Source organism: Salminus brasiliensis, chromosome 8 (assembly GCF_030463535.1).
Source record: "Salminus brasiliensis chromosome 8, fSalBra1.hap2, whole genome shotgun sequence".
Classification (NCBI taxonomy): domain Eukaryota; kingdom Metazoa; phylum Chordata; class Actinopteri; order Characiformes; family Bryconidae; genus Salminus; species Salminus brasiliensis.
This window is the reverse complement of record NC_132885.1, coordinates 9,630,731-9,648,623: the sequence shown is the minus strand read 5'-3', so window position 1 is coordinate 9,648,623 and position 17,893 is coordinate 9,630,731. Positions and strand designations below refer to the sequence as shown.

Below are 17,893 nucleotides of genomic sequence, written 5' to 3'. Positions count from 1 at the left end.
AATATACGGTGACGTAAGTAAATTTTGAAATCATTAGCACTGGTAAATGACTGGTGTGTGACACTGATATTTAAAAGAGCTGAGCACTGGATTTGGAGACTCTGGCCCTGTATGCTGCTGGATGTACAGTTGACCCTGGCTCCAACATGGCTGTGGAGGAAGTGACTGAACTGGAAGAAACAGTCAGGGCTCCTCTGGTTTGTTTTTGTTGGGTTTCAGCGGAAGATTAAGCTGCACTCTAGCAATTCATCTCATCATCCCAAGGAAGACTTGCTCACAGATGTAGCGCTTTTTCACTTTCTTAGCCGCACTTTGAAAATTACATAACAGCGATATTTGCAGCGGAACAAGAACCAAACACCAAAAAACCCACTGAGAAACAAAACAGGCTTTGTTGTGTTCCCCAGTGCTGACGGCTAGCTTCGAGCTCCAGTATCTGCTTATTCCAACGTGTCATTGTTTCAGTTTACTGAACTTCCACCTGCGAGTGAGTCACGTCTAATTGTAATGGGTTTGGCAGCTCATGCTGATCTCTTGCCGTGGGCTGAACTGAACGCCGTCCAAAAGCAGGGAGCCCACTCACAGCGTCTTGTGTCAGTCCTGTGGTGATGTAAGCTGCCTCAGAGGGGCACTGCTGACCCGCTCTCATGTGAAAAGTGAGAAAGCAAGAGAGAGGGGTTACACCCTGGATTCTTCTTGCAGTCACCTCCCATCCTCAGCACACACTAAAGGCAGGCGCCATGTTAGAGCAAGGGTCTCCTGTGACACCAGGACTGTGACAAAGGGCTGTTTATGTAGCCTATTTGATGGCAGTTTTTAATATAATTTTTTAATTGGCCGTTTGATCTGTTTATACTGTGGGCTGTGGCTTCTGGGGACGATTTTTTTGGTACTGTTATTTAAAGTCGGGAATACTTTTACTTAAAGGGGAATAGAAAAAGTCCTTCCTCTATAGAGACTGAATGTGCTACCATAGTAATCGCTAGCTAAAGACACACTTTCCTCAGACCCCCACACTGGCCGGGACAGATTGGCGCGGGACGCCCGAATCAGCGGCTCGACCCCTAGGTGCCTGATCTGGGTTCCCGTCGGCTCCCGGCCGGTGGCTTGCCTGGCGGGCTGTGGCCCCGGTGCTCTCGATCCCAGGGACAGCGCCTCTTTCTCCACCACTGTGTTCTCGCCGGATGCCCAGTGACCGCTCGCATCTGCTGCCACGTCCATCATCCGCTCTCCTGCACAGGGGTGAAATGGGAGAGCAGACATAAAATGCCCTTTATTAATCAAAATTGGGTTCTCACCGTCACACAAAAATAGTGCCGCTGTCATGCAAAAACCTATTATCTCAATTTATAAATTATTTGAAATAATCTTTAAATAATTCTTTACACAGTGTCAACAATTCACAATGAAAGGACCAATAGAAATACTCCAAAATTACATGAATCTTCAGTAAAATCTTTTTACATTGACTTCCATTGAAAGTTGCCTTCTCCTGTAAAGTTGCCACTTTGAAGACAAGGTTTTTGCATGACAGCGGCACTATATATATATATATATATATATATATATATATATATATATATATATATATATACAGTGAGTCCAAGAAGTATTTGATCCCTTGCTGATTTTCTTTGTTTGCCCACTAATAAAGACACTATCCTTCTGCACTTTTAATGGTAGATATATTCTAACATGGAGAGACAGAATATCAAGACAAAAATCCAGAATATAATTTTAAAGAATATATTTTAATTAATTTGTATTTCAATGAGGAAAATAAGTATTTGATCCCTCTTGCCAAACACACTCAATACTTAGTGGCAAAGCCTTTGTTTGCAAGCACAGCGGTGAGACGTTTGTTGTAGTTAACCACAAGTTTAGCACACACACCAGGGGGAATTTTGGCCCACTCTTCTTTGCAGATCCTCTCTAAATCATGAAGGTTGGTGGGCTGTCGCTTGGCAACTCTGACCTTCAGCTCCCTCCATAGATTTTCGATCGGATTGAGGTCTGGCGACTGGCTGGGCCACTCCATGACCTTAATGTGATTTTTCTTGAGCCAATTCTTTGTTGCCTTTGCTGTATGTTTAGGGTCGTTATCATGTTGGAAGACCCAACCACGGCCCATTTTCAGATCCCTGGCAGAGGGGAGGAGGTTGTCCCTCAGGATTGTGCGGTACATGGCTCCATCCATCTTCCCAGTGATGCGGTGAAGTAGCCCTGTACCCTTGGCAGAGAAACACCCCCAAAACATTATGCTTCCACCTCCATGCTTGACGGTGGGCACAGTGTTCTTGGGGTCATAGGCAGCATTTTTCTTCCTCCACACATGGCGGGTGGAGTTGAGGCCAAAAAGTTCAATTTTGGTCTCGTCTGACCACAAAACCTTCTCCCAATAACTTGGTTCATCTTTCAAATGATCATTGGCATACTTGAGGCGCGCCTCCACATGTGCTCTCTTCAGCAGGGGTACCTTTCGGGCACTGCAGGATGTGAATCCATTGTTGCGCAAAGTGTTGCCAATTGTTTCCTTGCAAACTGTGGTCCCAGCTGCCTTCAGGTCATTTGCTAACTCCTGCCGAGTGGTTGCAGGACGATTTCTGACTGTTCTCAGCATCATTGCCACCCCACGAGGCGAAATCTTCTTTGGAGCACCGGGCCGAGGTCTGTTGATTGTCATGTTATACTCTTTAAACTTTCTGATAATTGCACCAATAGTTGTTACTTTCACATCCAACACCTTACTAATCTTTTTGTAGCCCATTCCAGCTTTGTGAAGGTCAACAATTCTGACTCTGAGGTCCTGTGACAGCTCTTTGGTTTTACCCATGTTGGAGACTTGAAATCTGTGTGATCTGTCTGATTCTGTGGACAGGTGTTTTTCACACAAGTGATTAGTGAGAACAGGTGGCTTCAGGTCAGGTAACAAGTTGATTGGGAGTGTCTAACTGGTCTGTAAAAGCCAGAACTGCTAATGAATACTAAGGGATCAAATACTTATTTCACTCCATGAAATACAAATCAATTAATATATATTCCTTAGATTTATTTTCTGGATTTTCTTTTTAATATTCTGTCTCTCCATGTAAGAATACATCTACCATTAAAAGTATAGAATGATCATGTCTTTATTAGTGGGCCAACGAAGAAAATCAGCAAGGGATCAAATACTTCTTGGACTCACTGTATATATATATATATATATATATATATATAAAATCAATTACTGTACAAGTAACAGAACATAATGTGTTGGTCCAATCATCCTGAGATCATGAGTTTGATCCCTGGTGATGTCTCAGGTTAGCCCTCCCTCTCCCCCCCTTCCTTAGCATGATACTAGCCAATCTGGGTGTTAGTTGATAGTTGGCAGTTTGTGTTCTCCAATTGTGTTCAGCTGTCCGACATCATTGTGATTTTTATTACTCTGTGATGTTCAAGTATAGCACCGAGTTCTACTAGGACCGGTGAATCTGCCATGGATGCATATATGACCCTAAATATCCTCTACCCTGGGAGATCATGAGTTTCACCCCCAGTGGACTGATTAGAGCTGTACAATCTAACGCAGGAGTGTGCAGCAGAAACTAATGCATGGCATCATTGGCACGGAGCCTCCTACAGGCCGCTCTGTCTTCTGCCACTTCCATCAGAATGGTCCCATAAGCCCTCATTTATACCACAGTGATCCACATTCCACACATCCACATTGTGTTGGTGTAAACACTGTAAGAGAATAGACACTGTTCTAATGGGAGCTTGCAGGGATGCAGGGATGAGTGACATACTTGCCACATAAAGTGATTTTCATCTTCTTACCTCTGTTTCCCTGTTCTGGGTATCTCTAAAGGCTCTGACAGCACTCAATATGGAGAGTGTCCTCTCTGCAGCAATGCCCATCATGTACAAAGGCATCTAATATAATTAAGCATGACTGTGCCAGATTTTAACAAGGAGCACAGCACTGAATACTGAAGGAAACATCTGCTTTAATCATTCTGATGTACCATTAAAACTGTCCTTCAAAACAGTGTCCTCGGTTTTGTCTTTCATCATGTAGAAGATGCACTGCTAAGATGTAAAAGAAACGGATATAATGTATGGTTATGAAAGTGCTCTATAAATAGCTTACGTTAGCATAACCACACCTATCGAATCGTCCTCAGTGCTTACAATTCATGCCCAGCGGCAGAAAACCAGCATTATCCACTCAGAAGAATGTGAAACCACCTTTTTTTTGAAGTGGATAACATTCTGGAGGAATGTGCCTGACCAGGCTCTGTCCTATTATGGAATCTACAGTAAGGGGATTTGCATGGATTACATGTTTGAGGAGAGACGAAAAAAAGAAAAAAAATGAACACCAGGTGCATGACATTTTCAGCAGGCTGAGTAGCAGACAGCGTGCCCTCAGCAGGAGCTGCTGCCTCTCAGAAACCCTTCCATTCTGCTGGGCAGACGCAGCTTGATGCAGGCAGAATAAGAGGCAATATAAACAAGGAACATCCATCAGCTTCACCGACACCAACCCTCCACCCACCAAGCCACAATCAGGGCTTCCGAACGTATCAAATCAATCTGATATGCACCTCTCCGCAGGAAATCATGCTGCTCCTCCACATCTTTGACACATTTATTCCTTCGATTTTTCTTTGTTTGTGGATTGTGGACGTTCATTATCTAGACGAGCTTCAGAGGAGGTTTTCATAGCTGTGGGTGTTGGATGCTGAGGAAACAATACACCCTTCATCACTCAGTACTGAGCTTATGGGAGGACACTAATCTCAGATATGCACAAAGACAATTTAGTCCACAATTTAGTACACAGGTCAGATAAGATTCCATACAAAAATATAAATTCAGTCCTATTTCTCTCTCTCTTTTTTTAAGAGTTTGGATGTGGAAATACTGTTTGCTTCTTTTTCCTCTTCTTCTTCTGATATAAAAAGTGAAAACATCACTCCCTCCATCTGAACACATCCCAAATCTGCTCCCACCTCCTCTCCCCAGGGGCTGCTGGGGCAGCTTTTGTCATAATACATAATGACAGCAGAAAGTGCCACCGCAAAGATCCTGCAAAGTGCCTGAACAGAATAACAGGAACAAGCCTCTCGTGGCTGTCTTTGTAAACAGGAAACATTCACCCTCTGTCAAAAATCAACAGCATGAAGGTGTTTGAGAATGTGTACAGTGTGCAGAGAAGCTGTACGCCTATGAACAGTATCTACATGTGGGGCCGAAAATAGCTACTGTCTATAAGAATTTACATGACAGTGTTCAGTATTGGCTATGAGATGCTTTTAAACAACTGGAAAATGCAGGTAATATTTTATTTTGAGAGTGAACTATAGATGTTTTCTCGATGGTCAACTTTTCTTTAAATTAAATAAATATAATAGAGTCCAGCCTTAAACCAACTGTAACTACAACCTAGTTAACTAAGACCTGCAGATCTGTAAGTAATCTGTAGGCCTGAAGAAAGTATAGTGTGTATTCTGTATATGATATAATCAACCCCATTACATAGATATACATTTTGGATTGGATTTTTTGTCATGTATGGTCTATGTTAGCTGCAGATGATGCATAAAGGATTAAGTACATATAATATACATTCATTTTAATTTAACATTTAAATTTAACAGGTCTGTTTTTTTACTTTCAGACATAATTCGAAACTGCCTATTGTTCTTTACATTGAGTCAACATTCATGATGAATAGACCAATAGAAATAAAATCATTTGGTAACACCTGGATACTTGGATGGTCCATTGCTGGTGCTTCATAGCTCAACTAATGTTAACTAAATGTCTCTTGCTGAAGTCTAGTTGATTGTCTTTTAAATTTAACACTTAACCTAATCCTACTCTTACCCTTCTAGGATTAGGTTTAGGGTCAGATTTAAGGTCTATCTTATGGTTATTTCAGCTGCATTTAATACATATTAAGTGAATTTTGTTTGAATGTTATGTGAGCCTCTACAAGGCATTAATAATGGACCGTCCAAATAAAGTGGTACCAAAAATTTTACATTGCGTTCTATTGAATATTAAGAAGGTTTTTGTGTAACAGTGATGATTTGCATTCAACTGATTTATAAAAACACAAAGTTCACAAACTGGCCCTGCTGCTGAAACACCAGGCTGGAAATTTATGTTAATCTACTAAAACATTTTTAATGTTTGTATTACAAGGTTTAAATTAATTAAATTTCATTTTAAAAACAACTATAACAAAAATCAAATGAATGTTTTATCAATAAAGGCTCCGGATCCTGATCTTGGCCTATGAGACAAGTGACATTCCTGAGATTGCTTATAGGGTTTAAAGATTTAATCTAAGGGTCGATGTGGCGAGCAAATCAATAGAGATAAGCCCACCCCAACCAAGCTGAAAAATGACACGATAAATGAAATTTTCACATAAGTCAGATTTGTCTGGCACAGAGATCAGCCATCGATGTGTCAGGTAATTGAGGTGACAAAACAGATTTTCCTGGTGGACAGTAGTGTGGGCAGGGAAACCAAACACAGGGCAGAATATAAACAAAGATAAATGCCATTGATTTTCTTTCAGCAAAGAGAAATAAAACTGTAATAACTCATGAAGATCTCACACCAAACCTACAAGCACATCATCTATGTCCGTCCACAGCGAATTGAACAGGTACTGTGATGGGTTTGTGGGGTGGTGCAAAGAAAAAGCAACAGCAGCAATGATTACAGGATGATGTGTTATTGAAGACACAGAGTGTAATTACCTGCAGGCACACGCTGGGAGGCTTCATCAGCACCACCTCTGCCTCCTTCTTTGGTCTCCATCTGAGGCTCGCCTGCTTCGTCTTCTGTGGTTTCAGAGTCTGCGAACGAGAGGCAAGGCAATCAGACTGAAACCCACAAGCTTCCAGGCTGCAATGATGACTGCAATCAAGTTAGAAAATAGCTCCAACAAATAGAATTAAGGCACAGGGCTTCACAGCTGAGGCTGCTGAGGCCGCGGTCCTACATGAACCATCTCCACGGATGACGATATATATTTTATTTAGCGTTTTTGATGAGCAAATCCAAAAAAAATGCAATGTGACATTCAGCTAAATGAAGTAAATCTTGAACTAAAGATGAAGGAGGAAAGGACCAGGTGAAACCTCTCACAGGGCACAGAGTGAAGGAGCGATGCACAATGGAATGGAGGGGTAAAACAAGCAGGAAATCAACTGCAGCAAAGTCAAAGTCAGAAACGGTCATTACCATAACTCTGTTTCCTGCACGAGCGGAATACTTCGCTTCCATAGTGGCAGAGGGGAAAGGAAAACAGGAAAGTACCGTTACTATAGAAACCAATCCCACCCCAGTGAATCAGTCACATAACCCCAAAGTGCAAAGTGCTGAGCAGGCTTTTTTTCCCTTTGGTGGAAACAATGCTGTGATACATAGTGGTCTTTGATCTGGGAAGATGCTGAGCATCATGGTGATGTGCAAATGACGTGTTCCCGGTGAGGAGGCTTTTGTTCATGAGGAGGCTAATCTCAGAGATCATCTACTACCTTCACTTCACTTCACAAAGATCTCTTTTCATAAGCGTAAACATTTGGCTCATAGTATAGACACTCTTGGAGGCTTTTGTTCAGGAACCTCTGAAGCTCTGAAAACAGAATGAAGGATTCATCACTGTCCCTCATCTAAAAAATTAGTCTTGCCTGACTTGGCAGATGACACGGATGCAGCTCACTTTCCCTCAAATGTCAAATTCATAATGAAGGTTCCTGTTTCTGAAATATTAATCCCTCCTAAAGAACGGAAAGGTGATATTAAAGGATAAGATGGAGCTCAGCTGACAACAGAGCTCATTTAAATTATTCAGTCATATTCTCCAATATTGTTTGTGCGACAGGGTGGTTATTAAATATCACAATGTTACGATGCTCTTTATGCTTCCCTCAATAAAGGTTTATAAGAAGTAGATCAATATTACGGCTGGTAAAGGCACAGGGAAAATGAAACACTGCATATTGACGTTTACTGCTCTGTTAGGCAATGTCGTGGTCACTGTGGAGCCAGTTCAACGAAATAAGGCCTCCATTAATATGGCCCTGTCTGCTGAATTATTAAACACTGATTTCATTTTAAAGCGATTTAACAGGGGAACTAATTCGCCCTCTTATCATTTAAAGGGAACAGATTGCTGCAGATGAGGTGCAGAATTGTTCAAAATAAATTGTTTTCATATGAAATAATTATTATGCAGTATTAATACAGAGATTAGGTGGCTTCAAATTTGCCAACTAAATTGAGGTATTGTCAGTTCTCTCTTAATTAAACCCTCCTCTGACAGCCGCCTGATCACTTCAGTAAATCTGTCTTGCGTGACTACCCGTTCTCTCACTCTCCCTCTCTTTCTCACACGTACACACACACAAAGAACAAACCACAGGTACTAACAAATAATGAACTCTTATACAAACATAACACAAAACAAACATACAGATTTCAATCCAACCAAAAGCAGATTTATTAATAATAGTAATAAAAGAAAATACATAAAAACATCAACTGTGTCTTGCTACAGTTCATGATGTACGACAATAAGGTCAGCAATAAGATTCAGGATGCTGCAGAAAGATGTGTGTATAAATGATGTGTGTAGTGAACTGCCTTTTAAATGAGTGGATGGACATGCTGGGAGGGCACATTAAGCCAAATGATCTAATTGTCTTTAATGAATACGGATATTATCTCTATTAGCAGTCCATAATAACACATTCCTAAGTAAGGTAAAGAACAGGACAAGGTGAGACATATGATAATGGTGGTGCCATGATATGAACATAAATTTACCAGTAATTTTGTTTTATCATTGAATTCTGAGATTAGATTCTTCATCCTTTCATTTGTGCTGTTGTTGCATCCATGTTTAAAGGGGAGTCATCAGCTGAGGTGATGATATGTGTATAGAGGGTTCTATATACAGCTTACTAGGGGTCAACAATGTGATGCTATTTTATCAAATCGTGATACACAATACACAATACACATGTTTTTATGAGTATAGCGTTGATACCGTAAGTACTTGAAGAACACCAGCCAACTGCATGTTTCATTATAGAGAGTGTAATCAGTCCTATTCATGGCAAAATATTGCAATACATATTGTGTATCGTAAAAATGTCTAAGTGTTGTGATATAACATTTTTATCATATCACCCAGCTCAACAGCTTACCCAGCTGGCCACTGACATCCATAGACGTTGTTATATGGCTGAACGTAGGTTGTGACATCTGATGACCAAAATTCAATGTCAGCACAATGTCTAATGTCAATGTCAATTTGACATAAAAGCTGAAGTTAATATTTCTTAAGTTCCAGCGTCGTTCAAACGTCACATGCCAAAACCATATTGAGGTAAAATACCAACATTTATTTATGAGGCATGGTGACCAAAACCAAGCTAACGTCTGTCTGCTGAACTTCCTAACGTCACCAGCCACAGAACATAAAATTGTAAGCTTGTTAGATGTTTATCGGTTGTTTTAAGTCATGGTGTTAAGTTTAAAAAGTTTAATGTCCAAAGTTGAAGCTTTATGTCAACCCAATGTTTGTTATGACAGATATGTGACCTTCATTTTCAACCAAAATTCTACGTCTGTACAATGTTGGGTTTTGACGACAACCTGATATCCCTTTTTAAACTAAAATTTAATGTCTGTCAAATATTTGAGACTTTCTGTCGTCAAACTGATATCAGGTTCCTGCTGGGTACATACGGAGAACTGGTCCAGTTCTATATTGTATACCACTATTTACTCTGGACTGCACAGTTTATATTCTTATACACTATACTGTCTCATGCTGTCTTGTTTTGCAAATTTATTGTATTGTGTTGTATTTACTGTTGGGCCTTGAGGCAAGTTGTGTATTACTGTATCAGACTGTACTGTATTGTAGTTGGTACTTAATCACACTGTCCTGTAAATGCACTATTAACAGGCATTTTTTACTTGAACAGTGTGGTCCTATAAAGACAGGTTATGAAGGTCCTGCAGCAATGTCCACTGTTTTGACCCACTGTATGCTGTATACTATGTGCATCCTCAATCTTAGGCACAGACCAGACACTGACTGACAGACTCAGAGATGGGATTGTAAAATCTCTTTTGTAATAACCTGTTATCTATAAAACCAAACACACCATGGGTAAACCGGCCAAACGTTCGGTTAGAGTGCCCAGTTTTCTGCAATAAAGAGAGAAAGAGAAGAAAGCATTTCAGTGTAGGCACACAGTTCATCAACACGCTGAATGTAATTACTATAGTCATGCAAAACCTGTCACAGCAAGCAACTGCGAAAGACATGCACACACTGTTGGCTGCTAGATAACACTGAAGCCCGCCGCGAAGAGTGAGAATGAAAGTGAGACCAAACAGTTCTGTCACTATGGCTACGGCCCGTACTTCCTTTCAACCCGGTGCACTGTTTTTTCAGAGCGGGTGTCTGTCTTTGTTCTGCTAGCCTAGATTAAAATCTGGAAAGTAGGGCAGTTGGATACCGAGATGCTTAATATTTGGGCTGGTCTCTTTTTTTCATCTTTGACAGGATAGCATGTCCTAAACCACATGTCCCACAAAAGTGCAATGTGCAACATGTCCTTTTAAATATCTTTTCTCTGAGAGACTCTGAGAAGACACTCAAAACCAACCTTAAGCTGTGAGAACACTGTATTAGAAAACGGGAGTGCAAAAATGGGTGACTTTTGTTAGCTGCAAGTTTCAGAATGCCATTCGACATGGGGACAGTTCATGAAACCCTTATGATCCTGATGTCATGGAAATATTTACCACCGCCACACCAATCTGTGCATTAATCTTCAACATAAGACCAAGGAAGAGTAAATGAATGTGCATCCAAGGTCAAGCAAAAATGACTGTCATGATTGGTCCTATGACAGTTTTGATAAGTTTGGTTATTGTTATATACTGATCCTATTAACCATTAGAGATGACTTACAGAAGTAATAATGTCCTTATTATAGCAACACCCACCACTGCGCCAATCGTTATGAGAAATTAAGGCCCATAGGAAGTGCTGCCATTATGATGAATGACTGGAAAATCATGAGTGATTGGTTCTGGGGTTAGGGCAGCAGTCTCCAACTCGTCTTCTAGCGAGCTCCTGCAGGTTTCAACTCCAACCCAAATCAAACACACCCCATTCTGCCAATCAAGGTCTTCTATATGCAGCTATAAGTTAGGTCAGGTGAAGTGGATTAGGGTTGGATACCAAAATCTGAGGAAAGACAGCTCTCCAGAAACAAAGGTCACGGTGGACTGCTTGGACTGTAGGTGTAAAGAAGTAAAGTTGGGTATTATTTAAACATTAATCAGTGCAGAAATCGACACTGATACCTAGACTTATACTGATACTGCTTCATGAACAATACTTTTTCTAGCACCCTATTGCAAATTACAAACCCAATAGTGTGTGTGTGGTTACAACCAGAAATAAGTTCAGGATGTGGATACATTTACTCATCACGGTGATCTGCAGACTAATTGAATGACACAGAATTATTTGATACTCTAAAGTACTGCTGAATTTTAGTAGCCAGCCTCCATATCTGACCACAAGTGTGGTCATTGCGACATATCATTCTCCTTCTATTTATTTACTGGTTCATCTTGCTTAGATTGGAGAATGTCATGTGTGTGCTGGGTACCTGTGCCACACAAATACTTTCCAATTCTCCTTGCCTATTACCAATTCAAGGCAATAAATGAGGCAATACGGAGGCTGTGGCTGAGGCAGAAACCACGGCCGGCATGCCTCCTGTCACTCCCAATTCATCAGTTACAGCAAGAGATGCACTCTCAATGACTGTGGCATTAGAGATTTCTGCCTCTTCTCCTGGGAATAAGGTTTTCTAACAGCATTAGCCATGGGTGGCATATGTCAAAGTGGCAGTGGATGAATGGAGCATCTGAAGGGCTGAAGGGCATTAGGAGTGGAAGGAGAAGGAGGAAACCAGGCCAGTAGATTATGAAAGAGGACTTTTTACACAGGAGTGACACACCGACCCAATATTCTCCAGTATCCACAACACAGAAATAGATCCTCATTTTACGTTTAAGGTTGTGTTCTGTTTTTCTCAAGTTTCTTGCTTCCTTTGGTTCCTTGATTCTTTTTTTTTTTTCTGGTCACGCTACTAAGAAACTGCCCACATTATAGTGTTTGTGTTTTCTGGAAAATGCTCAGTTGGTGTAATGGCCAGTTAAAGCCTGGCAGATCCGGTCCATTTGGCTGAACCAGGCTGCGCCTGGTGCTGCACCCAACATTTATAGGCCTTTAAAACCCTCTGAATAATTCACACGCAGAGTAGGACTCATGTAGATATGATGCCAGTTAATTTGTCATTAACCCCCACGTTTGGCATCCTTTATGGATGAAAAGGCGAGTAGCACTCAAGAGAGCAACTGGCATACATAATACACGAGAGAGGCGTTCTTCTGGCGTCTCGATTAGTCCAATCTGAGAACAAACAATGGCATGCCACATAGTGCAGGAATAGCAAATGACAGTGACTCAGATTACATTGTAAAATAAAAAGTACTTATACAGAAGCCCTTTTAGATACTTTTTTTTAATTCTGGAAATGAGCAAAGCCAGTTTAGCTGTTATTCACCTGTTATTGAATAACCCAGGTTATCCCTTCACTCTAAAAAGGCTTCTCAAACATTATTTTTAGTTCATGCATTGCCTGTGAGGCAGTTTATATCATTTTAGCCTTACAATTATAGAATATTTGTAATTTAGTGTAGTGTTGTTAATGGATGTGTTCATTTTTAACACTTGCCATGTCCCTGTTCACTGATGTCCCTGATGATTAATGACATTTACTCATCAGTCATCAATGTTCCTATATTGCTTGCATAAGGCTATTGTTCCTACATTGGAATATTGAGCAAGTTATTAAAACGATCAGTCTCCTCTCAAGACGTAGCAACGTAAGTCACCAGGGTCAGCAGTCAACATCAAACCTATCCTAAACAGAGCTCACTGTTACTGGGCCAACCTACACTGGGTCCACTGACCTTTGCTCAATACTTTCCCATTACAGGGAAACTGAACCCTGGCACAGATTGGTATGGTGGTGGGCGAATGAAAGGATGAGGGTGGGTTTGGAAGTTGGCATGACGTCAGTAATGCATCTCCAATTCATGGGTTGTTGTAACTGCTCCTTTGTCCCAGGACATTTTGAAACCTACGGCTAACATGGAGCGAACAAGCTCCCATTACATTTTCCAAGCTGACAGCCATCCAGTGACCGCAGCCAAAGACATACAGGCTTGTCTCGCTGTGAGCCAGCCACCCAGGGAGGATCTCCAGCCTGCCATCTGTGCCGTGAAGAGAAGAGCCACGCTTGCCTTTCTGGGTCAGATATGAGTAAACAGGTCACGTCCACTTTGCGCTGTTGACATTCACTTACTGAGTCGAATGGCTGTATTAGGGAGAGGGCTGGAAAAATGGCCTGGCTAATTATTTGCTCCTATCTCAAAACTCAAGAAAATGCACTAAAGGATCTGCTGCTCAGCTAATTTGGAGGAAATGAAACGTATGAAGGCTTGTTCACTCCCTGTTCACAGCAAGTTTTAGAACGTCTTGATTGACAAAACATTGCCAAAACCCACAAATCAAAGAGACTTTAATGACATCACTGAGGTCCAAGCTCTCACTCCTACCCTTGCCAAACTACACACCAATCTCCGCCAGTATTCTAAGTTATGAGAAAGTACGACCCACTGTCATATTTGACAAGTGTTTGGCTGTTCCTAGATGACTGCAAATTGGTTGATCCAACTGGGATTCATAATTGTTGAATAATGAATCCAATTACCTTTCACTGTAATCTTTATAAAAGACTAATAGCTCTAATAACTTGCCTAATATAGCGATCTAGAAATATTTACAAATCGAACAGAAAGTCATCAGCACTAAAAGGACAGCAATAGATGAATAGGCTGTGCAGCAAACAAATACACAAAAGGTAATTAGCTTTGGGCTGGAGCTGATAAATCAGTAAGCTAGGTGGCAGTGGACAGAGATAAGTAGCTTGTGATATAATTATTTAGCTGACTGTAGAGCAGCAAGAACTTTATTAAGAAGGGCTGGTGTTTGCAGGTGCATTCCAGTTGTGCTTTATCTGTTTGAACACAGAAAGAAACCTTTTCAGATCAGGGCTGTATCCCTTAATTATTGATTTATAGTCCAGACTATGTCACATACTTCCAAATATCAAAATAACAGCTCAGAAATAATGTTTAGACCCTTCAGCACCTTGGAGAGCTCCAATGCCTCTTCACAAGAAGCGTTCCTACTAGACAAATGAATTCCACCGTGAACAGCCAGGCTGGTCGCTCTGATGAATTATCATGGCCTCTGGTCACTTGTTTAGTTCATTTAATTCCAGGTTGTGCACAGACGTGTTTGTCGGTGGCACAGGCTGGGTATGGCTGTCTGATCTCTACTTTAACTCCACCTTATCAGCTCTTGGCTAGTGAGCCATTTCATTCTCACCCAATCCAACTTTCATCACACAGAGCTGCCACGCAGCAAGTGAATCACTTTGCACTTTGGGAAACACGGAAAACACGTCCCCATACAGACACCCGGCATTTTTTCTTCATTGTGGTCAAGCTCCAGTCAATAGCTATATTTACTAAAGGAGGCTGGCCCCACTTTTCACACTGATCTGCACTGTCAAACATTATTGGCCATTTTTAGAGATTATGCAGTTAATGCCTAATTCCTCACATTTATATGCGTCTAGGACAAACATGGCCGGGTAATGCTACAGCTAACATGAAACATAAGCATGAGCGTCTTATTAACTTTTTAGATTTGTCAATTTTGTACACCGTTTTGCTCTCAAAGCAATGCCTCTGTCCTCATCTCTTCCCCCAGTCTTCTCCACCTCCACCTGTCTGTCTCTGTCTGGTCTAAAGATCCAATTATCTCTCCTTTTCACCCATCCCCCTCTCCCATCCTCTCCCCTCTGCTCTCCTTCAGACCCACTTTCATTTCTTCCTCACACTGATTTCTATCAACCCTGAAGGCTGAGGGGGGAAAAGGGGAGCGTGTTGCATTCACACATCTTCTCACCTGTGAAATGACAGCGTGACATGTTCTCAAGAAAGGCTGGACATGTGGAAAGTGAAAGAATTGACCTTCTGTTCTGGCCAAAGACAAGAGGTTTAGGTTGTTTCTATCATTGCTGCTTTGCTATTGGTCTTGTATTGGGAGTGGGTGTGTTATTGATCTAGCACAACAGTAGAGAAGAGTCTACTGGAATCCTTCCTCTATCAGAACACAAGATATCGTGGTAACATTCAACAGTGATTGAAGTACTGTTTCTGGAAAAATCAGCCACAATATAAAATCAAGCTGGTGTGAAGCCATAATGTGAAATATGGATCATGTAAAAGATTGTGTGCCTTCAATCAATTAGCCTCTACTCAGGTCTTGTGGATTAGCTTTGAATATAATGTGTATTAGAGAGGAGAAGCCTTAAATCTGCACCATAAGGGATAATGGGATTGCTGCTACAAGCAATTCTGCTTTATTACACTTGGACCTGTAATAACCTGCATGCTGATCTGCCATATGTTTTCCACCCTCTCAGGAGTGGCTCTCAAAAGGAGTGTGAGGAATATCTAATGCTTACTCTGTGCCTTCAACAATTCATTTATTCTTAATGAAAGGAAACAGCATCTCTGTAATTATCAGAAATGCTTTTATGGTCTTAGAAAGACCTTTAGATGTTAAGTAAGGATTTAGGAGAGATTCTAATTCAGTATTTATTGTCCCTCTGGCACTGCACCCCATTTGGGGGCTTGGGGATTCTACCCCAAGACGAGGCGCACCATGCATCCATAAAACGATGAGGCTAATGAAGGCATTTGTATTCAGAGGTGCAGCCATCTCTACGCCGTCACCTAAACGCGCTCGCTTTGTTTACAGGAGAAGGGTGGGGCACATCAGTCAGAGAACCGGCCGTGAGAATCCCTGCCAAGGGAGCCGAAACTGGGGCAAGCCAGCCACACGCTGAACGACATTCACTGCAGATATGGGTCAAACTCTGACTCTGAGACACTTCTGAGTCAACAAGCAAGGCAGCTGTGGGGAAGTTTGAAAAGAAAGGCATGCGAGACTGACCTGGAAGCGTTTCTTGGACCAGATCTTCTTCATGGTCTGGAGCAATCCCGGTCTTCTGTTGCGCTTGGGGGAGAGCGGGGCGGCCGGTGCGACTGAGCTGTCTAAAGCCTGGGGAGTCACGGTTGGACCAGGTGCTGACCCGACCGTATCGATAAAAACATGACCACGAGCCAGTGCTGATCGGAGGCAAAGTGTCACTTACGAGGTGTCGGAAAGACAGATAGATAGATAAATAAAGGCAGCCGCTCTCAGTCGGAGGAAGCTAAAGTCACTCGCCTCTGGAAACCTTTCATCCTGCCGAGAGTTGCCTTTCCTTTCTGAGAACTTGCCAGAGCCTGCGCTCCTTCAGCTAAAACTTAAACACCATATTGCACCACCAGACTGCACCATCACTCACTGTAGGGTGCGAGTCCAACTCTATTGAGGAGAGAAGATTAGTGGTCCTACAGAGAACAACAACAACAAAAAGAAGAGGAAGAAGTCTAAGCAGATGGCACTCCCTGCCTCCCCTTAGAGCCCCTGAAAGCGTCACTGGTCAGGAGTCCCGCTCAGACGGAGCGTCACAGCTGGAGCTAAACCATCAGCATGGAAAAACGGAGACGCCAAGAGGAGCACTGGATAATGAGCTCAGGAGGAGAGCGTTCAGACAATAGCAGCCCAGAGCGAGCGAGCGAGCGAGAGAGAGGGAGAGAGAGAGAGAGGGAGAGAGAGAGAGAGAGAGAGAGAGAGAGAGAGAGAGAGAGAGAGTATGTATGCGCAACCCCATCCAGCTTGAGAGAGAACAGGCGAGATACCCAGAGTGAGAGTGAGTGGGGATGGGGGAGAGAGAGATAGCAGCGAGGTAGAGGGAGAGGTAGAGAGAGAGAGAGAGAGAGAGAAAGGAGAATGAGTCAACCCTTCAGAGATCGTCACAGAGGGATGCAGGTTGGCAAATCCTTTTTTTTTTTTTTGACTTCCTTGCTGGTTGTGTATCTCTGTATCCGATGCTCTAATCACTTGTGTATCAGCTTGGGTGTTTCAGGGATCAATGCCAATGACTGCGCAGCAGCCCGCAGCTGTTTTGCTATAAGAAGCAATCGCCCATTTGTTCATTTGAGCAGAGCGTGGGGTCTCCCTCCTCTGCTTCCCTCCCATTACCCCCACCCCAGTACTCCACAGAACCTCCAAACACACATCAGTCAACAACACGCGCCTCCTTTATGTCCCTCAAAACCCTGCAAATATGCATTTTTGACCAATATCATCTGAACTGATGAGTGATGAGTGATAAATAAATTCTCTAATATCCTCTCCTCATTATCATCAATAATAGGGAGGGTACCGTGGGGCATGACAACAGCCAGGACAGATCCAATTTAAGGCGCATTAATTTGAATTAGTAAATGATTATGCTGTTTAGTCACTGGGGGTCAGAACAAACCGACGGATTCACATCAGGACTGACACGAAGGAGAAATGAACTCGGAGCAGCAGGAAGGGCACCGAAAAATCAAAGACTGGCCTGAAAGAAGAAGAAGGAGGAATGGAAATGGATCTTGATTTTGTCATGATCACAGAGACCCCAGAGAGAAACACACACACACACACACACACATATATACACATACCACACACTCACACCATTATCTATCTTCATCATGTGTCAGTGCTCCCATCCTGTCTAATTATGACCTGGCTGCACACACT

At 42.1% G+C, this 17,893-nt stretch overlaps 1 protein-coding gene across 4 annotated transcripts in view; it reads right to left on the bottom strand.

Moving 5' to 3' along the window:
* spegb (striated muscle enriched protein kinase b) overlaps positions 1 to 17,059 on the bottom strand; it is a 75,566-nt gene extending 58,507 nt beyond the window's left edge. The window contains exons 1-5 of one of the 4 annotated variants that reach the window (XM_072685538.1): positions 16,208 to 17,059; positions 10,166 to 10,233; positions 7,252 to 7,286; positions 6,765 to 6,863; positions 1,112 to 1,232 (exon numbers count right to left, since the gene is read on the bottom strand). In XM_072685538.1, the coding sequence (XP_072541639.1) occupies positions 1,112 to 1,232; positions 6,765 to 6,863; positions 7,252 to 7,286; positions 10,166 to 10,233; positions 16,208 to 16,240 (356 nt within the window). In that variant the 5' untranslated portion in view covers positions 16,241 to 17,059. Of the gene's footprint in view, positions 1 to 1,111; positions 1,233 to 6,764; positions 6,864 to 7,251; positions 7,287 to 10,165; positions 10,240 to 16,207 lie in introns of those variants that run through there. The other 3 variants (XM_072685540.1, XM_072685541.1, XM_072685542.1) reach the window with 3 other exon arrangements.
* Positions 17,060 to 17,893: the final 834 nt, after the last annotated feature.